General features: G+C 43.3%; 1 protein-coding gene across 3 annotated transcripts; it reads left to right on the top strand.

Annotated features, from left to right (window-relative positions):
* The first annotated feature begins 1,154 nt into the window (after nt 1-1,154).
* On the top strand, nt 1,155-22,806 carry prss12 (serine protease 12). Of its 3 annotated transcripts, none has more exons than XM_029850144.1 (13): nt 1,155-1,653; nt 2,547-2,685; nt 3,245-3,417; nt 3,512-3,662; nt 3,979-4,157; nt 5,129-5,270; nt 5,384-5,604; nt 12,148-12,289; nt 15,438-15,643; nt 16,084-16,162; nt 16,395-16,517; nt 19,316-19,611; nt 21,281-22,806. In XM_029850144.1, the coding sequence occupies exons 1-13, from the start codon at nt 1,314-1,316 to the stop codon at nt 21,610-21,612; spliced, it is 2,523 nt and encodes an 840-aa protein (XP_029706004.1). In that variant the 5' UTR covers nt 1,155-1,313; the 3' UTR covers nt 21,613-22,806. The 3 variants fall into 3 exon arrangements, with proteins under 3 accessions (XP_029706004.1, XP_029706005.1, XP_029706006.1); XM_029850145.1 differs by having other exon boundaries at nt 1,218-1,653; nt 3,515-3,662; XM_029850146.1 differs by lacking the exon at nt 1,155-1,653 and adding an exon at nt 2,785-3,163 and having other exon boundaries at nt 2,553-2,685.
* The last annotated feature ends 96 nt before the right edge of the window (nt 22,807-22,902 follow it).

Here is a 22,902-nt window from a genome sequence, read left to right as displayed (position 1 = left end):
CAGTAATTCCTTTATAATCTTTAAAGGATAAATATCTCATCCATCAAAACTTGTTCTTCCAGCTTTAAACTCTGTACAGACAAAAAGCTTTTTGTTCACGTATCCAGGAAGTGAGGACGTTTTTTATTTTCAAAAGACATCAGTCATCAGGCTTATTAAATGAACTTAAAAGAACAGTGTTTTCTATGCTGCAGGAGGCATAATGGAACTGGTTCTTGGTAAGAGACATCAAATGATGGCCAGTTTATCCATGAAATAGGGTCATGATGACAATTGATCATCATCGATCATGTGTCTAACCACTTAATCCGATAACATTAAACACTGTGCAAAATTACAGAGACTTAACTGCACAATCCTAAGAATTTGCTGAAGCTTATGTGCGGTTTTTTCCATGCAAATAATACATTAAATACTAAAACACTGCAAATATCAGTTTTTCCTGGCTATAGTTTTCCATCTGCTGAAGATCTTGGACTAAACTAATAAGATTAATGAGCAGAACATGATGAGATCGTAGAATGATAGAATGCTGCAAAACTTTCACAGAATTTGTTAAATAAATCCTGAAATGTTAGGAGGCCATATTAGGTCAACTTGAATATGTAGGATGATTTTCTCCTTTGGCAATTATTAATAGTATTATTTTTATTTAAAAAAAATAAAACAACAAATGTGAAAAGATAATTTTTCTTTGTGGCATGAGTATAATGAATGAATGTAACATGCTTTGATTATTTCTCACGTTTGTTCTCAAACAGTCACGTGTTGAAAGTTAAGTGAGATTTCGTGTAACAGGAAGATTCAGTTTAAATCTGGTGTAAAGATACTGTACCTGTATTTACCTTTTTTAAATACGGACCAATCCTGATTGAATATGTCATGATGCCCATTACGTCCATATGTACAGCAGAAAATCAGATTTTATACAACAAACATTCCCCAGACGAGTTTTTGAAATTAGGGTTCAAGTAACTCCGAAACCTTGTAATTATTACAAATGTCTTTATTATTTCCGGCCGCTTTTTGCCTTGTATAGCCGGTTAATTTGATTACTAATGCTTTGAGCTTCAATGCAAAACAGCGAATTAAAACATCACTTAGAGACGTGTATGCAGGGATACTCAGGCGCTAAGAGTTATTGTATATCAGCTGGGTGACTCCCTGCCTTTAGGACTTTGATTGATCCTCATCGCTTTTCCTCTCTCGCCCCTCAGTCCTGGCACAGCTGGGGAAAGAACGTCTCCATGAGGGATGAAGATCTTCTCAGCTGATGGTTAAAAACCAGCGATTTTGGTCGCGTATGAACCAACATGATTGATGATCTGCTCTTTCTCTCTTTCGCGGCCACGCTGTTGGCTGCGGGCAGCCGCCTCGGTCACACCGGCAGCGTCCCCGCACCAACCTCGCCGTTCTCGGCCTGCGTCCAGAGCCGCAGACAAGACGGTTTCTACCGCGGAGCGATAGACGTCACCGAGTCTGGCCACCAGTGCATGAACTGGACCGGTGTGGCCGGCTTTAGGGAGCGCTACCCGGGCAAAGGGTTAGGAGAACACAACCAATGTCGCAATCCGGACGGCAGGATCAGACCCTGGTGCTTTTTTAGGAACCCCAGAGGCAGAGTGGACTGGGGCTACTGCGACTGTAAACAAGGTAGGGCAGACATGCAGGCCAACAGACCTTCTTTTAGAAAACCAAGACTCAGCATATGAAATCTAATTTTCTCATTTAAAAAGTCAACAATAGCATAAGGCATTACGTGCAGCAATTATTAATGTAGTTTATCCATATTCTTATTTTTATTTTTTATTATTATCCTTATTAATATTATTGAGCTACCATCACAATTTAAGGCGTGACTAAGCGAATGGAAAGCGCATTAGTGTGAGCACATTTGGCTCTAAAGGCAACAAGAGTGGCTTAGCTAGTGTTTGGCACAGCTCAGTCGTCAGGACGATCACATATAGAACGCGTCGCACTCTCTAGGGTGAAGGTTTCTGCACAAAGACACCTTCATTAATACCCGTATCACATCTGCCACTGAAATTATCTCTGACATCCATTTGAATCTGCAGTTCTGATTAACGGGAAAGAAGTATGAGAGTAGTGAAGCTGACACTATGACACTATGATTTCCATCTGGCACCAGGACAAGTGATGTATTTTTAGCCAGCTAGTGTGCTGGCAGAATGTGAGTTGTAATCTTCGGGTTAGTTTTAATAGAGTTGCCACGATTTAATTTAGAATTGTGTACTACTTTAATAATCTCCAAAATCTTGGAGTGCTTAAGGATGCATAAACTGCTTCCTGAACAGCCCTCTTCATGACCTACATACACCTTTTACAGGTCCGGACCTAAAATTCAAGCTCAAAACAGTACAACTTGTCAACATATCATAAAGCCTAAAATCAGCATCAGACTCGCTATTGATACCCAGACAGCATCATCCTCAGAGATCTGATAGGAACCGCCCACTCTGTATGTTTTGTGAGGCATGATTCATGTCTGTTACCTCACGTTTTTGTTTTCTCTACCCTCCACCCAGGCTCTGTTCGTCTGCAAGGGGGCCGCTCCAAACTGGATGGCAGGGTGGAGGTCTATCTTGGAGGAGCATGGGGCTCAGTCTGCAGCGAGGGATGGGGGGGAGAAGATGCTGCAGTGGCCTGCAGACAGCTGGCCAGAGGGTCAGAGAGTACACACGCCTACACATATGTGTTCATACTGACCTGACGCTGCTGCTCTCTTCTCACATACGTAGACACATGTGTTATTACCATTTACAGTATGAAGTGTTCCTCAGAAATCTGACCAGAGTCAGTGTGATGGAACTTTGGTGACAACTTTAGAGAACTTATCGTGCTCCAAGTGCTCTTTGTCTGTGCGACTCCAGCATTCCAAAGCCCCAATCCTGAGAGGTATTTAAATACCATAAGTGCTCTGTTTATTACCTTGTTGCCAGTTCCTCTTTGTCCCCTTTCACAAACACAAACACACACCCCCACACCCACAGGTCTCACTTTTAATGTTTCCATGTCAGAGGTCTCACTTTTAATGTTTCAGTGACACTGAAACCAACACTAGCATGCACATGAGCACACAGGCACGTGTGCATGTGCACAGAGGAGTGAGTAAAAGTCCACAGGGAGAGGAGGGAGGCTAAATGTCAGTTGAGATCATTGGCCAGCACCTTTTTGTTACTGGTTCCCGACAGATGAGACTCCTCAATATTTGATTATTTTCTAGAATGTCAGGTCACGCATGGGCAGCTGTTCTGGCTTCTCCAAAGAACACCAAAATACACTGGAGGGCTGTTCACTGCAAAGGAGATGAGACAGACCTGCTCCAGTGTCCGAAGATCACCTGGAACGGAGGGGAGTGTTCTCTGCTGGCAGCCATAACCTGCACGCAGCAGCAAGGTTGTATGAAATCTGTCTTTAAGTTAAAACCTCTTCCGGATTTAGACTTGTTGAAATCTCTTATAATTGTTGGCTAATTTTTCGGTGTTTTCAGTAGGTTTGCCACTCCCTGTGCGGCTCGTTGGAGGTCTGTCGCACACAGAAGGCACCGTTGAGGTCTTCCATGCTGGACAGTGGGGTTCCATATGCGATGACCAATGGGACGATAATGACGCAGAGGTGCTTTGTCGACAACTTGGGCTGAGGTGAGTGGCTACTCTTGCACACAATTTAATAAACAACAGCTAATAACTATTGTACGTTCGGATTTTGAGAACTGACTGAATGACGACGGAAGAAGACGATTTGATTTGATTTGGGTGTCCGGCTCTTGGTTTCTGTCTAGGCCTAAAAGTATCCTTCTCACTCTCACACAGCAAGCATCATCAATCAGATACATTTTCCCAGATTTAACAAAAACCCTTTGGCAATTGAGGTGCTTAGCCTGCTTCTGGTTTTACCATCCCAACATAACCTCAGGTTAAAACCTTTATTCTCTCCTATCAATACTTTATTTTAAAGTGGCGTGGCAAGAGCTTGGGGCAAGGCACATTTTGGAAAGGGTTCTAACCGTGTGTGGCTGGATGAGGTACGTTGTACAGGCAATGAGCTGACCCTGGACCAGTGCCTGAAAAGTGCCTGGGGGGAACACAACTGCCTGCACTCTGAGGATGCAGGAGTGTCCTGCAGCCCACTCACAGGTAGAACAACACGTACATCCCGCGGTTTTAAGACACAACGATAAAATTTTTAAAATTCTAAATATTGATTGTAAAAATATTGTGCAATGTTTGACCTGATTGCAAAGGAAAGCAAATGTTAGGTAAGATACTTTATTGAATCATTCCCATTTAAAGATGATAAAGATAAATGCAAGAGACCTAAAATTTTGGTTTTGGAAAAATATCTCTTTCACATCGAGTATTGGATCGAGTATGGTGGATCGAGCATTTGTCCAGCACAGGCATAACTGATAATGTCGATAATGTTAGCTTCGGCCTATTTACCTTTCACAATACCTAGACTGTGCCTTTGTGCACAGCTCAACCGAGTAATCTGTAGTATTAGCAAGGTGGAAATGGCATCATACAAGAGTAAAAGAGGGCAAAGAACAGCTTTCTTACAATAACCAACTTTGGAACCACTGAAGGGGACTCTGAAGGAACTTTGTCTGGGTCAGTCATTTCTCAGCTGGGACAACAAAACACAATAAATGACTGTTTTGAAATTAAGATTGATAGAGCTGATTTTTAAGTGTTTGGAACTTAAATCATCTGTTATCCATCCTTTACTACCATTAGCTTTGATGCTAATCACCATGTTTTATCTGTGTCCTCTGCAGACACGTGTTTACATTTTGTGATTCCTTTTCCTTATGAGTTTGGGCTGATGTTTTATGTTGAGTAGTGTTTGTGTGGTGTATAGCCCTTAGCGTAAAGAGTTGTTTGTAACTTATAAATGTAGTATATAAATGTACTATATAAATGTAACTAGACATTGCCTTGCCTCAGATTGCCACCCCTCATACCTGTGTTAATGTTTAGACATGGAAATAAATGGAACTGTATTTCTGACAACTGTTGATCAAACAAAGGAAGGAGCGAGAGCAAAAACCTCTTCCCTCACTGGTTCTATATGTTACTTTAACTCTTTTTGTCTTTATTTGTCTCAGACGGTACTGTCAGGTTGGTGGGAGGTGCTGTGGGCCACGAAGGACGTCTTGAAATTTTTTACCATGGTCAGTGGGGGACGGTGTGTGATGATGGCTGGACAGACTGGAACACTCAAGTGGCGTGTCGACAGCTTGGCTACAGGTAATATCAACATTCTTATGCACTTTTAATGGAACATTTAATGTGATGTAAAATCTACAACAAATATAATAAAATATTTTTTTCTGTTTTGTTTGTTGTTTTCTCCAATGTAGATTAGGTGAGACCATTGATCCGGAGGGAGTAAACACCACCCATTCCCGTCCCTTTGGGCTGGGGTCAGGCCCCATCCATCTAGATGATGTGAGCTGCACAGGAAAAGAGCCGAGTTTGCTGCTGTGTATCAGGAGTGAATGGCTCCATCATGACTGCACACACCAGGAAGACGTGAGCATCACCTGCAACCCCGAGCGCAGCAGAGAAACTCTTCCTCACAGTAAGAATCCTTTCAATGCTGCACAAAGTGAAAATGTGGCAGGTCATGTATGTGTGTGTGTGTGTGTGTGTGTGTGTGTGTGTGAGAGAGAGAGAGAGAGAGAGAGAGAGACGCTGCATAACTTTCGAATGTAATGCACCTGGATGCATAGTTGTTTCTGGACTTTTATAACCAAGAAGTGAAATGCAGATGGTCGCCATTGAGACTACACAGAAACCTTTGTTCTATAGGATGTTATTTGATAATTTTTTTAAATAAAGCATGTTGAGCTTGACTCTGAATCAATGGCTGTGGCAACCATGAACCCCGAAGGGAGGGGGGTAACCCCTCCCTTCTGTGCTACGATGTAGGTTGCATGTAGAACATGCTGGAACATGTCTTGGGCAGATGTGGAAGTGATGAAGATACAGGTGCTTATCAATCTATGGCCAGAGGACCATCGTTTGTGTTTGTGGGGAACGATCCAGCTGAAGGGGATTGATTGATTGATTCTGTTTGCAGCTAATATCACCCCAAACAAGCAACTGTAGCTCTTGTCAGGTTCTCCCAGCAGTTTGTTTCACATTCAAAATGCTGGTATGAGATTGAAACAGACTTAAATGAAGGTGTGGAAGTGTTCAGCTTTTCCCAACCAATCGGACTGGGCCCCCAGCCTATCCTGGTGTTCATGCGTTCGTAAGTTAGCCTGAGTGGGCAGGTGAACTAATGCATCCTCTATCAGATTTAGGAACTTGTGACTGATAACATACAGGTTAATAGATTTTACCCACTATTCCCCTGCGATTAATTAAACAAGTTGTTCTTTATTGATGGTCTGGGTCATCGCTCTTCTTTTTGTTTGTTTTTTTAACATTCTTGTTTGGTCCCTCTAAGGCAGGAGTGTCAATTTCAGTTGCACTGGGGGCCAAAATTCAAAGCACACCTTAGGTCACGGGACAATCGGGATAAACATTTATTGAACACACTAAAAGTAAATGTTTTTTGAACATGAATAGGAATAGGAAAACAGAGAGGAATATTATTCCACAATAAATAAACTTAAACTGTATACAACTTAAAATACTTAGCTCTATATAAACATATCTCTTGTCATAAATATAAAAGTTACAACTATGAACATGCTGCAAAAAACCATGAAAAAAATCAAATAAAAATTGTGCTTTTCCACAAATGTATAAATAATAAATAAAAACATTTGGTTTTCTTTGTTCATGGGCCATTTTATAAAAATTAATGTAAACTATATATACCTTTTAAATATTTCTGATCTGCTTCCTGTCAAAATCATAGAAATTCAAAATATGAGCATGATCCCAAAACCTTGGAAATATAAAAATGTTGCTTTCTAGCAAAAAAAATAAAAAATAAATAAATAACAAACCAAAACATTCAATTCTCTTTGCTCTTATCCTGTTTTGTCAGAGCTGGATGCTTGGCATACAGTTCTTCTGAATCTCTCCTTCGGTAAATGGCCGTCCTTATTTGGCTCTCTCTTCTGCCACAATGAAGCTTGCTTTCACAGCAGCTTTGTGTTTTTGCTCTGGTGAAATGTCTGCTGAGATGTCAGATTCTTCTTTAACTTCTACTTTCTGTAGCTTCTGGTCTGCATTCAGGTTTTTCACCTTGTCTTGATGTTTTCTCTCGAAGTGCCTTCTTAGATTAGATTATTTTCCGGACTATTTTCAGGACTATAAGCCGCACCTGTATCTAAGCCGCATCCGCTCAATTTTAAAAAAAAAAAATAAAAAAAAGATATACAAGCCGCACCGAGTTATAAGCCGCAGATATTTATGTTGAAAAATTAGATATTTACTGCATGTACAGAACGATTTTGAACTGTAAATGTACATGTAAGTACCTGAACAGATTCTTTCCTAACAGCGCCTTTAAATCACGGCAGCAACTTTGTTGATTAAAACGGAACAGAACCAAGAGAAAATAACCAGTATTTATCTTCATTTCTCCTGTGTTTGAAATCACAAGTCACTTTAATCATCTTCGCTGAAACCCATGAAGTCGTCTTCTTCAGTGTCGGAGTTGAACAACCCCAGAAGCGCTTCGTCACATCTGTCTCGCTCTCCGTATCATCCTCCGGTGTTGGCTCTGAAGGTGCGCCGCTCTCTTCGCGTAGCAGTCCAGCCTTTCGGAACCCGTTGGTGATCGTGGATTCTTTAACATCACTCCACGCTGTTAGGATCCACTGACAGACATCAGAAAAGGATGCTTTTCGCATGTGGACGGTTTTTGTGAATGATTTCTCACCACTTGTCATCCAAGTATCCCACTCAACCCAGAGTGCAGCTTTAAAAAATCCTCCTGCGCGCTTGCTGTAGCACTCCGTTAACCATTCCTTCATAAGGCCTTCCATCATCCACCCTTTGGTGTTGACTTTGACCACTATGCCTTTCGGGAGTTGTTCTTTAGGCATAGTTCTGCGCTTAAAAATCACCAGTGGTGGAAGTTTTTGTCCGGATGCCGTGCATGCCAGAACGCAGGTGAAGTACGTTCTCTCGCGGCCTGTTGTTTTCAACAACACAGATGATGCGCCTGTCTTGTTAACAATCCTGGTCAGAGGCAGATCAAACGTCAAAGGTACTTCGTCCATATTTATTATGTCGTCTGGTCCGATGGAGTGTTCTTGTATCTTTGTTTCAACGAATTTATGGAAGTTTTTAATTTTTTCCTGATAGTCAGGGGGGAGTTCCTGACAGAGAGTGGTCCGTGTCCTGATGGACAGGTTTTTACGTTTCATAAATCTGAAACACCATGACGGCCCCGCTTTGAAATTTTCAATATTCATTTCGCGGGCGATTGTTTTGGCTTTAAGTCGGATCTGTACAGTGGATACACCTTGGCCACTTGCTCGCTGTGTGTTCACCCAGTCCTCCAGAACATTTTCAAGTTCAGCCCACCTGCTTTTATGTCCCCTGAAAGATTTTTTCGACTTTTGGCATTGCATTAGCTCCTCCCGCTGCCGCCTCCAACGTCTCACCATACATTCATTAACACTAAGCTTGTGTGCAGCAGCGCCGTTTCCTTCCTGGCTAGCTAGATCAATGGCCTTCAACTTAAAACCTGCATCATACAAACTTCTTCGTGTGGGTTCCATGATGAAGGGGCGGGGATTTGAAAATAATTAACAGTTGGTAATTTGTCGTCCATGTTCTATCTGCTAAAGAAAAAGTAGCATTTTCTTCTTTGCATTGATTTTTCTTAGATTTGATTCTAGTTCCGATTAGAGCACCCCTAGCAGTGAAAGAAAAATCCATAAATAAGCCGCACCATAGAATAAGCCGCAATGTTTAAAGTTTAGGAAAAAAGTAGCGGCTTATAGTCCGGAAAATACCGTACTTAATTAAAGCCACATTAGCTCCACAAATAAGACATACGAGTTTATCGGCAATGTCAATATACATATACTAAGCCCCCATCAGTTGTGAAAGGCTCTGTTTTCAGACTCAACTTTTCTTTTCGCCATTCATAAGGGCAAGGACTGATTACAATAGATTTGCAAACATTAACATACTTTTGACTTGAATGAAGCAGAAATGTTCCCAGGTACATTACCTATCATTAGGCAAGGCAGCTGTTGCGCTGCATTGTGGGATCTGTAGTTTGTGTGTTATCAGTGTTTCATATCGCCAGGCCATTAATAACAATAGATCAATGTAAAAGGATCTTGCAGGCCGGATATAATATAATATAATTTTATTCCAGGCCGGATATGACCTGCAGGCCTTGAGGTTGACACATATTCTTTAAGGGGTCAAAGAGAAATCTACCCATTCCCTCTAACTTGGCAATGTCTTGACAATGTCTATACAGATGTAAGAAGCTCAGATGTTTTTTGTTCTTAGGTACCTTTTTACACAACGCATTATTCTAGAATGCCTTGCCTCAGATTGCCACTCCTCATACCTGTGTTCATGTATAGCAAAAAACACTAAAATGCCTTAGGGATCAGGTAACCACCTGCTGAAAGCTTCATTTGCCTTCATAAACCTGGGAAATGTAAATGTAAAATCACCTGAAATCCATTTCCACAAGCTCTGAAACTTGCAGGTAAATCAGTTAAATTACATGTTTTGTTGTACAGTAAGTGATCAGCCATCCAAAAATGCAGAAACTGTGATTCATCTTGCTTTCATCACACCATCATCTCCCTTGACATTTCTACAACTTTGAGAGACATGCAAGAGGAGAGATGTAATCCAGCCTGTCCTGAATTTGCCTTTGGGTCTCATCCTGTCTGGATATGCTTGCTGAAATACCAGATTCCCAGGTCTCCCTAGCTGGCTCCTCTGTACAGTTCTTCTGCATGTCTGAGCTTCTCATCCCTGTTCTGAGGCTTAATTCAGCAAACCTGCAGAGTTTCATTCAATTTCACAATCATCTACCTACAAGCTGATTTTTTTACAGCTATAATTTCAACACAACAGACTGTGGCATTAGCATTATAGCAGATACCACACATTACTCTCACTTGGCTGAGATGAGCTCAGACTCTTGGATGATCAATTCTTCTCTGTTGTCTAAATAGTCAAACCTCCTTTCTCTAAAGCAGAGGTGGGCAAATCCAGTCCTCGACGGCCGTATCCAAGCCGGACTTTCTGTCCTACAGGTAAACACTTTCACCTGGGGTTTCATTTACCTTGGTGAAAGCATTTCCTGCCTGGTAGGATGTAAATCTCGGCTTGAATTCAACCCTCGAGGACTGGATTTGACCTCCTCTGATGGGCAAGTCCAATCCATGAAGGCTGGAATCCAGCCAGGCTTTGCATCCTACCAGGGAGAAACCGCTTTCACCAAGGTAAATGGAACCCCAGGTGAAAGTGTTTACCTGTAGGACAGAAAGTCTGGCTTGGATACGGCCCTCGAGGACTGGATTTTCCCACCGCTGCTCTAAAGTATATGTGCTAATGACCCCCCTGGCTGTTTCAGACCTGAACTACAGGCCTCTGCACAACAAGGCCAGTAGCACTACATGTAAAAAGGGCCATTTTATAACTGTAAAAGGAACCTTATAGCTAACGTACCCTGCTAGTTCTCTTCTAGAAACCTTGTCCAGAAAATTGAACTAGTGAGAAAGCCAACCTCATCAATTCTAAATGCATCTATTCACTAGATGTGAAATTAGATCATACAGAATCTCAAGTCTCTAATACACTTTTTTTCACCTGAATTGACAGTTTCTCAACAAAAAAAACCAAAAACCTGTCACAACTGAATCAAACAACGGTCAGCTGCCGAGCTGCATTAGCTTCAGTGTACATTGATCCAGTTGTGTTAAGGGTTGACCAGCATGGCCATTAATCATAATCATGACAGCCTCCAGACACCAGTAAAATATGTGGGAGCAGAGCGGTAAAAACCAGCAGTGGCTGAAATTTCACCTCAGTCTTTGAGTCTGTCTGGATGTTGAATGTATGAGACCTGGTTGGGGTCAAGGAGGATACGCCATGGGTTTTGTGTCTGGAATGATCAATTTTGTTTATTTGATGACAACATCTTAGGCACAAACACTCAGGTGTGATCAGATTACTGTAAAGAATCTGTTGTGTGCATGGATACCTCTTGAAGATCCCAAAGGCAGGGTCCAAGCTGAGACTGCATTTAGAGGCATTTATTTCCAATCCAACACAAAATAACTGTCAGAGCCCTGATTTTAAGGCAAGGTAGTGGTTGTCTGCCGAGAACTGCTGGCAATCACTGCAACTCGGCAGGTAAACACCCACCAGAAATTTCCAGGAAATCTAAAAGTAGCACGAGGAAGAGTTTTGCTCCTACCATGCAGGTGTTCAATGATTCAGGATCAGAGCCATGTCAACAGGTGGTATATATGTATAAGGCCAAATCAATTATGGAACCACATCCAGGCGTGACTCATTGCAGGAATCTCAACTGGCTGGGGACCAGCCTGCCATCCTCAAGCTGCCAGTGACGGACACTAACACAGGTGATTAATAAATGTATGAAAACAAAAACACACGAACACACACGATAACACAGTAAACCAGAATTTGAACTCTTTTTCTCTCTCTCTCTCTTCCCCCCTCATTCTCGCCCTGCCTTTTTTCTGTTTTGGATGTGTGCGTGTGGGTATACGTGTGTGTGTTTGTGTGTGTTTCTAACTCAGAGCGTATTCATGAGCATTTCTCCCACAGCCAAGGCCAACAAAGTTGTAAACATTCCCACAGTGAACGGTCTAAATCTCGCCCTTCTCGTGCATTTTCTCAGTGGTTTTATTAGTGAGTCTATAGTGTGTGGGCTAAAAAAACAGCCAGCAAAAACCAAAGATGCAGCCGTGGGAGTTTTGCCAAGACAGAGAGAGCGTCTCCTCTCAGTGACAGGTCTCTCCTCTGGACGCATTAGTTGTATGCATAAAACCAAAAAGATGTTCTTGGATGTTATCGTGTGAGCGGAATATGAGCCCACATGCCCGATTCCTTAAAGCAGTTGGCCTGCCTGCTCAGGTTTGCCAGGAAACCAGTGTGCACTCTCATCTTTAACTACCTTTGAACATGCTATACTTCTGTGTCTTAGGTGTGCCAGTAAGGCTTGTGGGAGGGGAGAGCCCCAAGGAAGGCCGGGTGGAGCTCTACATGTCTGGACAATGGGGCACAGTCTGTGATGATGGGTGGACTGATCGTGATGCTGAGGTCATCTGCCGGCAGTTGGGATTCAGGTATGTGTGCCTACTGTTGCGAAAAGATCCTAATTTCTAACATAATTAATTCAGACAATTAAATTGGGACTGGAACATTGGTTTGTAACACAGACTAGAGCAGCTTAGTAGCATTGAAATGATATTCAATATTTTCTGCACACCTGCTAATTGATATTCAAAACTCAAATTAAAAAAGGACATAAATCATACATCACACACGCACACAGTTCATTCTAAAGCCAGCTAACGCATGCACTGAAGCACAGGTGAGCTGACATGTCTTTATGCAACTAAGAGAGGGAATTTAAGGGAAGGCTAACTGTCACAATCAATCATTCAATCACAAAGAAATTTACAGGCCACAAATTCATAAATTCTCAATTTGTAATACTAAAGATATTAATTGAAAAACAAATCACCTTTTCATTTATAATGAATTTACACTCTTTGTACCATAAAGAGTAGGGTTACATTTTGAACGAGATGGAAGAGCTAAATTTTATGTGGGTTGAGTAAGTACTCAAAGTGCAACTTTCCTCCTCGTGACTCTCATTTGCAGGCTATGATTCAAACAGAAGGTACAATATTTTCCCAAAGCTCAGTTTTCAGATGTGGAACTGAAATCTGAGCCCTTTCCCTAAACTGAATCCAGATTTGCTACCATTTTAGCAACAACAATAACCTGGCATCTGTCTTATATCACCCCACTTTCTGTGTCTATCATTCATCTCTCCATTTCTCAGTCCTTCTCAGTTTTTACCTCATTCTGAACTTAATCTGCAGTGGAAAGACCTTCAGTATTCTACAATAAATTACAATTCCAAAAGCTGTGTTCTGTTACGATACATTGTGGTAGCAGACCCGAACGCAGGCCAGGACACAGTGGTGGAGAAGTCAAGGGCTTTATTTACAGGGAAGGGGAGCACACAACAGAAACAGTCCTCCTGGACCGCATGGGGATCGGGAGGCAGCGTCCGCCCGTCCCAGGTCCATCGGCGAGTCCCCGAACCAGATGCAGTCCCCCTGGACTGCCGGGAACTCGGAACACCGGTGAGTCCTCAAACGGCTGCAGTCCTCCTGGACCGGCGAGGACTCGGGAGTCCGGTGCGACACGCTCGCCTCACGAACGTGCCCCGAGACACTGGCGACTAAGCAGTCCTCCTGGACTGCTGGCGATTAGGAGGCAGCGTCTGCTCCTCCAAGGTCCATCGGCGAGTTCCCAAACCAGACGCAGTCCCCCTGGACTGCCGGGAACTCGGAACACCGGTGAGTCCTCAAACGGCTGCAGTCCTCCTGGACCGGCGAGGACTCGGGAGTCCAGTGCGACACGCTAGCCTCACGAACGTGCCCCGAGACACTGGCGACAAAGCAGTCCTCCTGGACTGCTGGCGATTAGGAGGCAGCGTCTGCCCCTCCAAGGTCCATCGGCGAGTTCCCAAACCAGACGCAGTCCCCCTGGACTGCCGGGAACTCGGAACACCGGTGAGTCCTCAAACGGCTGCAGTCCTTCTGGACCAGCGAGGACCCGGGAGTCCGGCGCGACACGCTCGCCTCACGAACGTGCCCCGAGACCCTGAGGGCAGAGGCAGTCCTCCTAGACTGCAGGGGAGCAGGAGCGGTCCTCCAGGAGACACGGAACAGGAACAGGAGAGGCCCTCCAGGAAAACCGGAAGCTCGGGGACAGGAGTGGCCCTCCAGGGCAACAGGAACACAGGAACAGGAGCGGTCCTCCAGGGAAACCGGAAGCACGGGAATAGGAGCGACCCTCCAAGGCAACAGGAACACAGGAACAGGAGCCAACACCAAGGAACCCAAACTAGCTCCCAACACAAACAGACACCCCGGCACGAACAGACACCCCGGCACTGACAGGCAGGCACAACCTGCTTAAATAGGCAGCAAGATGTAAATTGCCTACAGGTGCGCCCACCTGCAGTGCCAGCTGCACCCAATTGTGCTCAACACCGCACCCTGCAGGCCAAAGACAGACACAACCCAGAAATCCCAACATGTTCATTGTATTCTTGTGTGCTCTGCAACTGCTGACGGCCTCTGGCCAGACCTTGTGCTGCCATGCTTTAGTAGAAGCTTTAATTCTGCCCTTTTAGCAGCTCCAAGATAAACACCCCATTAAAGAGCTGGTCAGCTGTTTAGACGACCGCGTTGGAGCAAAAATTACATTGTGAACAAGTAAGAAATCACTGAATTCTCTGGGTGACCTCTTAAGACCTCCCTCAGAGACAGCGCCCTTTTCCCCAAACAGGAAACAGATAGATAACAAATACATTAACACAACAAATGGCCACCATTTTGCCATGTGTCACCCCTCTGGGGGTTATTCTCATGCATTAGTCTGGCACCGTTCTGTACAGTAGTTGATCTCCCTCCTGTCTGTGACCGGCAGTGACAAACGGTGATGGCCCCATGGTGTGGAGGTGGAAGTGGTTCACATCCTTTTCTGTCCACCAAATAATACTCTCTGTAAAATAGGTCCACCAACAGTTTAACAATTCATTCTCCACATTCCCACTACGCAAGGCTCGATGTGTGTGGACATGTTTGCATTTCTGTTGCTACAGAACTGTTGCTACAGGATGGTGTCTCTCTTTTTTGCACGCACAGACCCATTTGTATTAGCTGCTTGCTAATCAAAATCAGAAGTGAGGTCATGATAATTGTGTTATGACAGTGCTTTGGGAAGAATGGTGTCACAGCTAGAGAGTGTCCAACCATAACATCCATCCCACTATATCATCCTTTCATAGCAAACCCACACACGTAATATAGATTGAAAACTACATTGAACTAAAGAGGAAGAAAGGTCCAACATCCCAAAACAATGGACAGCTGTGGAGTTTTCAACTTTATTATGATGTGTTTTTGGCACATTTCAGGCTGTCCTGTACACATTTCAACCATAAATGGAATTATTGTTACTCAGGTTGATGAACTGTAGGACAGGGTGTGTTTTTTTTTTACCATGAAAGTCAGGATTAAATAACAAATCACCATCCGTTTAACCTTCGATTCTTTTAGGAAAACTAGTCTTGAGCCTCTTTTTGGAATGTTTAAATCATCATCTACACTTGTAATGTATTTCTGGTGATTTTCATCCTGCCATTTTATGTAATAGTAGAAGTGTGTGTGACCTGTCTGTCGTCCACAGAGGGGTGGCGAAGGCCCGTGTGATGGCATACTTCGGGGCAGGGACGGGGCCCATCCATGTAGACAATGTCAAGTGTAGCGGTGAGGAGCGTTCACTTGCAGACTGCATCAAACAGACACCTGGCACGCACAACTGCCGCCATAGTGAGGATGCAGGAGTCATCTGTGACTACGGGGAATTACAGCCAAGCTACAGAGAGGTCAAAGGTCTGTTTTTCAGTTTCTAACTATTTCCATCCGTGTTGTTTAATCTGTGCACATTGAGAGGCTAAGAACATGTTTAGCAAGTACTTCTGATGCTTCACACTGAAAAAGAATGGCAAACAAAGGACAGAAGAAATCTCCTGAGCTCTGATCATGACAGAAAATCTGGACATATGTTGTGAATGTTTTGAAATAGAGGGTGTTTTTATTGGTGTCACATCAGAGCTGCTATCTGTTCCCAGCACATGTGCTTTTAGTCATACTTCTCTTCACTATGACCAATACCATGTTTCTTTTTTTACTCCTGTTTCATATATTCTCTCTTTGCTAAAGAGTAGCATCATTGTTTCAGGACAGCTAAATGGATGCGTCTGTAATCAAAACACTCAGACACAAGACACACAATCACACGTATTCATTTGAGGCTTTTCTGTCTCTGTCAGATTCTGCCAAAGCAATTTGTGGTCTGCGGCTTGAGCACAGTCGCCAGCGCCGAATCATAGGGGGAGAAAACTCTCTAAGGTAGGCTGGAGGAACTTGGGGGCCAATGGAAGCTCAACGGAAGCCTGCCAGAGCTATATAGAACACACGTTCTCAAGACAAGGAGATGGAAAACAGCTTAAATGAGCATGAATATCAAATTAAATATGACTGTGTCAAGTTGGAGTGCTATATTATGTATGTATGTGCGTGTGTGTGTGTGTGTGTGTGTGTGTGTGTGTGTGTGTTTCTATGCCTGGTTGGGTGTCTCCAGGGGAGGCTGGCCATGGCAGGCTTCCATTCGGTTGCGAGGATCTCGTGGAGATGGGAGGTTGGTGTGTGGAGCAACTCTCATCAACACCTGTTGGGTCCTCACCTCTGCACACTGTTTCAAGAGGTCAGAAGGTTACAGTATCATCACACTGCACGTGCTTTACTTATTTTCTCATGCACACACCAAACAGACCATGTACACCCTGTATATCAAGCACACTAAACGCACCATGTATACGAAACAAACCATATACCCCAAACACACCATGCAGACTTTCAGATGTATATGTGCTCTTTTGCTTCACATGGCACAGATCTTTCTCCAATATTCAACCTATAGCAAGTGAGCATAAAAACACACTTGTTTGGGTCAAGAAATACACAGTGGGAGGAAGTTTTATTTGAAACTCCTTCTTCACATGCAAAAACCCCACTTTTCGGGCTTTAATGCACACTGTATGAGGAGGTTTTTGCTAGCCACAAGAAGGAAATCCATCCATCCCCTGATTTCTACAGCAGGGACAGAAAGATAATTGGTGGTAGAAGCACAAAGCCCAGGTTGGACCAGGATCTGATATATACACAGCACAGGTAACATTGTCAGGCCTATTTTTGGCATCTTTGACTGTATGTTTCTTAAAATCGCCATCAGTTTGCTACAACCACTAAAGATTCAAGACTTAGCAGTACCATTTCCTGAGCCATCCTCACACCTTTTCTGTTGCCACATCAGGAACCTTTAAAGCAGACACAGTTAAATCCTCTTTTTTAATGCCATACATTAATGCTTATGTCTGCCATGGCATAAACATTACCATGCTGCATTGTTCATCACTATTAGTATTTATCAATAAGCATAACTTCTTATACAACCATTTAACCAATTCTGTTAAAGAAATCATCTGAATTTGTATTCAAAAATCTCCTCTAGGATGTTTCTGATCCTGTAGTATTGAAAATAAATAGTAAATAACTAATGCTGACCGGCTGCAACTGAGGGGCCCCCACATTACACCAGCAACAGCCTGAATCGTAGATACAGGCAGGATGGATGCATGTTTACACCAAATTATTAGCCGACCATTTGAACCATCTGACCATCTGTTGCAGCTGAGGTGCAGACCCATCAGGCCAGGAAAGGTTGTTCTGATCTTCTGTTGCCTAGGTTTGGGGAGTCTGTGAATTGTAGCCTGTGAATTGACTTTCCTTTTCTGAGCTGACAGGATTGGCATCGGTGTGGCCTACTGCTGTCAATCTTCTTTAAGGTTCCACATATTGGGTGTTCTTCATTCCTTGATTGGAACCAGTGGGTATTAGAGTTACTATTTCTATCATCTGAACCTGAGGTACCTCTCTGGGACTAATTCTCTAACTGCCGTTAGACATTAAAAACACCTGATCACCAGGTCATCAGATTCCACCACTGATGTCAGTCATGACACCTTTGAAAAGCAATTTTCTGCATACCTGCAATAAAAGAAAGATCACGATAATTACATTCAACTTCACCAGCTATTCTAAATAGAAAGCACGCAAGTGAGGGAACAGCCAAAGAAAGACACTCCTGCAATCACGCACAGATATTAAGCTCCTGTCTGCTGGTCCTAAAGTCAAGCACAGACTATTGTGTGTCTAACACATTCATGTGACATTAGCCCTTCTATTCTCAGTCATCATAAGCACATAAACATTGATGTGATGTCATTCTCTCCACATATTAATCCTATTTATAACTTAAAGGTATTTTGCTGAGTGCTTGGCATATTTTCAGCTGTAGTCAACAGCAAGGGACAGGTGAGTGATAGCATGAAACATTCTCACTCCATTCAAATCCCGAGTTAACTGTAGATCAGGTCTGATAATCTGAAGTCAACCGGTTTAGCTGGAAGACACTTTGGTGTGTCTTCGTGTGTGTGTTTATGTGTAGATACTTGACATAGTTGGCCGGTCAGCAGTGTTCATAGTCTGCCAGGAAAGTCTCAGCATTCCAGGGTCATGCGATCTTTCCGGAAACACTTCACTAGCTGTAAATGGATGCAGAGGTTTGCCCACCCTTCTCCTTCATATTCACAAATGGAACAGATGATGTTATTCCATGAGTCCTGGAACAGACACCCCCACACAGTGATCGTGTCTACGCTCTGTACACTTTTAGCGTTTCAGACCTTGTTTATGTATGTGGGTGTATGTGCGTACGTGCGTGCGTCTATATGTGCTTGCATGCATCTGTGTAAAGTGATCTGTCCAGAGTGTATTTCTGATTCCAGAACCTCTGTTGGACAGATGTTTGGATGAATGGATGGAAGACTGGAAGAACAGATGCATGGATGGATGCAAAAATGATGCATGGATGGATGGATGGATGGATGAGTGAATGGAAAGATAAATGATTGGATGCATAGATGGGTGGATGTACAGATAGATGGATGAATGATGGATGCACAGATGGATGGATGGTGACGGACAGATGGATGGATGATGGATGCACAGATGGAAAGATGTACAGGTGGATGTTGGAGTGATGATGCTAGTACTGACAGATAGAGATGTACTAGCAGGTTTAGGTTCTTTCAGTTGTTGCTGGACAATAAGTCCCTGTTCACAGATGATGGATGCTGGATGGATGGATGCACAGATGGACAGAAGGATGGATGAATGCGCAGACGGTTGGATGCACAGATGGGCAGATGGATGGATGATGGATGCACAGATGGATCGATGCACAGATGGATGTTGGAGTGATGATGCTAGGACTGACAGATAGAGATGTAGCAGGTTTAGGTTCTTTTGGTTGTTGGTGGACAATAAGCCCCTGTTCTCTGGTCTCTTGTATCATCGGTGCATCGACACTTATACTCACCTACGGAAGAACTTGGTCTTCAATATCCTTTGTCAAGCTGTCTTCATCCTTCAACCCTGCAGGTATGGAAACATCACCAAGCAGTATAAAGTCAGAGTGGGGGACTATCACTCTCTGGTCCCTGAAGAATATGAGGAAGAATATGGCGTGGATCAGATTATTCTCCACCCACGTTATAACTACCACAGCAACGATTACGACCTGGCCTTGGTTCACCTGTTGCCGGGGCCACTGGGCCAGATGCCAGGCGAGTGTGCGTCATTTAGTCGACATGTTCTTCCCGTCTGTCTTCCTGTGAAGCGGGAGAGAGTCCTCAAACAGGCCAGCAACTGCCACATCACCGGTTGGGGCGACACAGGTGGGCTTGTGCATGTAGACCTTCATCATCTCATGTGTGTGTCACAGGTAGTATCAGAAGCCAGATGCAGCACACAAACAGCACAGGTACAATTAGCAGAAAACTTTATTTGAGACAGTTTCTATTCATACTGAGATCTGCCACCAAACTAATCCTGCAGTAATCCCAACGAAGAGTAATCCACACTTGGATAATCCACCAATGATGGATGAACAGGGAGGAGGCACAGGTGTACTGGGTTAGAATGATGAACAGTGAGCCAGGTGTGCTAGTTTAGACCAATGAACTGGGAAAAGACATAGGTGTGCTGGGTTAGACCAGGGGTGGGAAAATCCAGTCCTCGAGGGCCAAATTCAAGACAGACCTGGGGTTCCGCCTCACTTGGCGAAAGTGGTTTCTCCCTGGTAGGATGCAAAACCTGGCTGAATGGAACCCCAGGTGAAAGTGTTTACCTGTAGGACAGAAAGTCTGGCTTGAATCTGGCCCTCGAGGACTGGATTTGTCCACCCCTGGGTTAGACCGATGAAAGGGGAGGAGACACAGGTGCAATGGGTTAGACAGATGGACGGGGAGAAGACACAGGTGTGTTGGGTTAAACCAATGAACGGGAAGAAGACACAGGTGTGTTGGTTTAGACCAGGGGTCGGCAACCCGCGGCTCTGGAGCCGCATGCGGCTCTTTGGCGCCGCCCTAGTGGCTCCCTGGAGCTTTTCCCAAAAATATGAAAATGGAAATTGTTTTAATATAATTTCTGTAGGAGGAAAAACGTGACAAACATTCTTAAAGTTTTCCAATGCTGTATAAATGTGTATAATAAATATTTAATTTCAACATCTCATTATAATGGAAGTTAAACTTAAAGCCACGTGGTGCGTCATTCTCTCCAGGATGCTGCAGGGAAAATAAACATTTAATCATGAATGCTCATTATGTATTTGTAGCCCACTTATCATTTGGAAAGTAGGTAATACAGCTAATATAGACACTTATAGCATGTGTTGCCTTTATTATAAGCCCTATATAAGGCGTTTAATTTTTTGCGGCTCCAGACAGATTTGTTTCTTGTTTTTTTGGTCCAATATGGCTCTTCCAACATTTTGGGTTGCCGACCCCTGGTTTAGACCAATGAACGGGGAGGAGATACAGGTCTGCTGGGTTAGACGGATGGACGGGGAGGAGACACAGGTGCACTGGGGTCAACAGCTGGACGGGAGGAGACACAGGTGCGCTGGATTGTGCTGGTTAAAGGTGGGGGAGACGATGATGTTTAAATATGGTGTTTTTTTTTTCCAAGGCAAAACCTCTAAAAAAACCTTGATCAGGTCACAACTGTGATCTTTTTGTTAATTAGAATAAATTCTTCCCCTCATCAATATCTAAACATCCACCCAGTGCAGTTCGGAGAGGAAGAATATGTTTTTTTCTGCAAATGGTGTTAAAACACTGAATTTTCCTGAAATCTTTCAAAAACAAAGATCTGAAACCAACTCAAGTCAATGACAGAACAACAACGAGAAACAGAGAGTCATCAAGAATGAAGGACATAATGGAAAAAGATTGATAGCAACTTAAATCCTGATTGTCCTCATTCCCAGTTATTTTTAAATTCATGGATAAATTCGGTGAAAGCGCCATCCACAGGCTTCACACACTTTGACCTCTTCCTCAGGTCGCTCCTACTCCAAGACCCTTCAGCAGGCGGCGCTCTCCCTACTGCCCCGTCGCCTCTGCCAGCAGCATTTCCATGGTGCATTCACAAGCCGCATGCTCTGTGCCGGCAGCATGCATCCAGAGAGGCATGTGGATAGTTGTCGTGGTGACAGTGGCGGGCCACTGGTGTGCCAGCGTCCCGGTGGGGAGTGGGTGGTTTATGGTATCACGTCTTGGGGCCACGCCTGCCGGACACAACAGTCACCCGGCGTCTACACCAAAGTGTCTGCCTTCAGCGTATGGATCCAGAAGGTGATTGGACGGATGGACAGACAAGCCATGCAGACATAATCTATGCTAAATAAAGTGGCACAGACGACCTCTGGTTTACCTCCACAGACATTTTCTGTCCATCAGGCAACAAATGACATATTTTGTGGTTAGTGTGTGAATGCCTGCTCATGAATATCAGACTGATCAGTGTTATAAACTGTTATTATTACTGTGTTATAGACATAAGCATAATGAAGAGGAAAACTTTTTTTGCTCGGTTTAGGTCTTTTAGCGTATGTGAAGGATTTGATTTTATCACAACTGAAGGAGTTAATCAAACCCACCTCATCTTCTACCTGCTGCAGCGTTGTGTCTTTAGCTGCAATATTTCTTGCATTTGTTGTTTTCCAACTACATTGTAAAGACAAGGGGCCAAACACATAGGCATTGTAGTAATGGCTGATGTGTAATCTTCAACTCTGTATAGTCAACATTCTCAAGGTGAAATCACTTCACTTCATTTACCGTTTTCTTCTCGTCTTGTTTTTGATCATCTCCATTGTGTTGCTAATTGTTTTAATGGGAAGACACACACCACATGTCTTAGTCAACTTGCAACTCATAAGCTTTCCAAAGAAAAATGGCTTTGGTGTTTTTGTATCACAGTAACAGTTTTGACGTATCAGGTTAATGAAGCAACTGTTATTAACAAGATGAAGGAGGACAAACTAGTGGCTGAATAATACCCAGGTGATGTCAGCCTTCTGGCAGTTCTCATGTTTGAGTGTGTCTCTTGTGTCTTCTTGTAAAAAATAATCTACTTATTTAAATACATATTTTTGTTAATGTCGTTGCACTTTATCTGACCTATTCCGACATTTGTCGGGTGTGTATGTACAGTCAGACTCATGCACACTGTCAACAGCAGCAACCTCACTGATGAGGCAGCATCATCTCAGAGTGGACCAACTTGAATCAATGAAAAGGCTGACGAGGAATAAAACATCAACATAATGTAAAAGAAGATGTCTTTCAACAAATTATGTATTCATTTTTCAATGGAAAGTGTTTGGTTCCCCCAACAAGAGGGTTTTGGGTGCTACTGTAGCTCTCACTTCTTTTGAATCATTAAATGAAAGACTAATGTATGAAGCACAATGCAAAACTTGATAACTTGATATGCTGCCACTGTACCTCTCCTCTCTTCCTACTGTCCACCAATCTCTTGCTTTTCAACAAGTACAATAAAGTTGTACAATGATGGTAATGAAACCATGTTAAATATGTAAGTACTTGTAAACTATAAAGGCAGAAGATATGTATTCAGTAAAGCGAGGTTAAACCAAGAAAATTAGCGCGTCAGCTAAT

This window comes from Takifugu rubripes, chromosome 17, assembly GCF_901000725.2.
Source record: "Takifugu rubripes chromosome 17, fTakRub1.2, whole genome shotgun sequence".
Lineage (NCBI taxonomy): Eukaryota > Metazoa > Chordata > Actinopteri > Tetraodontiformes > Tetraodontidae > Takifugu > Takifugu rubripes.
Note: the sequence above shows the minus strand (reverse complement) of the source record. Positions and strands in the feature narration are given on the sequence as shown.

Coding starts and splice junctions, on each gene's coding strand:
- prss12 (XM_029850144.1), top strand. CDS start 1,314: ATGATTGATGATCTGCTCTTTCTCTCTTTCGCGGCCACGCTGTTGGCT. Junction 5,271..5,383: donor TGTCGACAGCTTGGCTACAG/GTAATATCAACA, acceptor TCTCCAATGTAG/ATTAGGTGAGACCATTGATC. Junction 16,518..19,315: donor TCTGCACACTGTTTCAAGAG/GTCAGAAGGTTA, acceptor TCAACCCTGCAG/GTATGGAAACATCACCAAGC.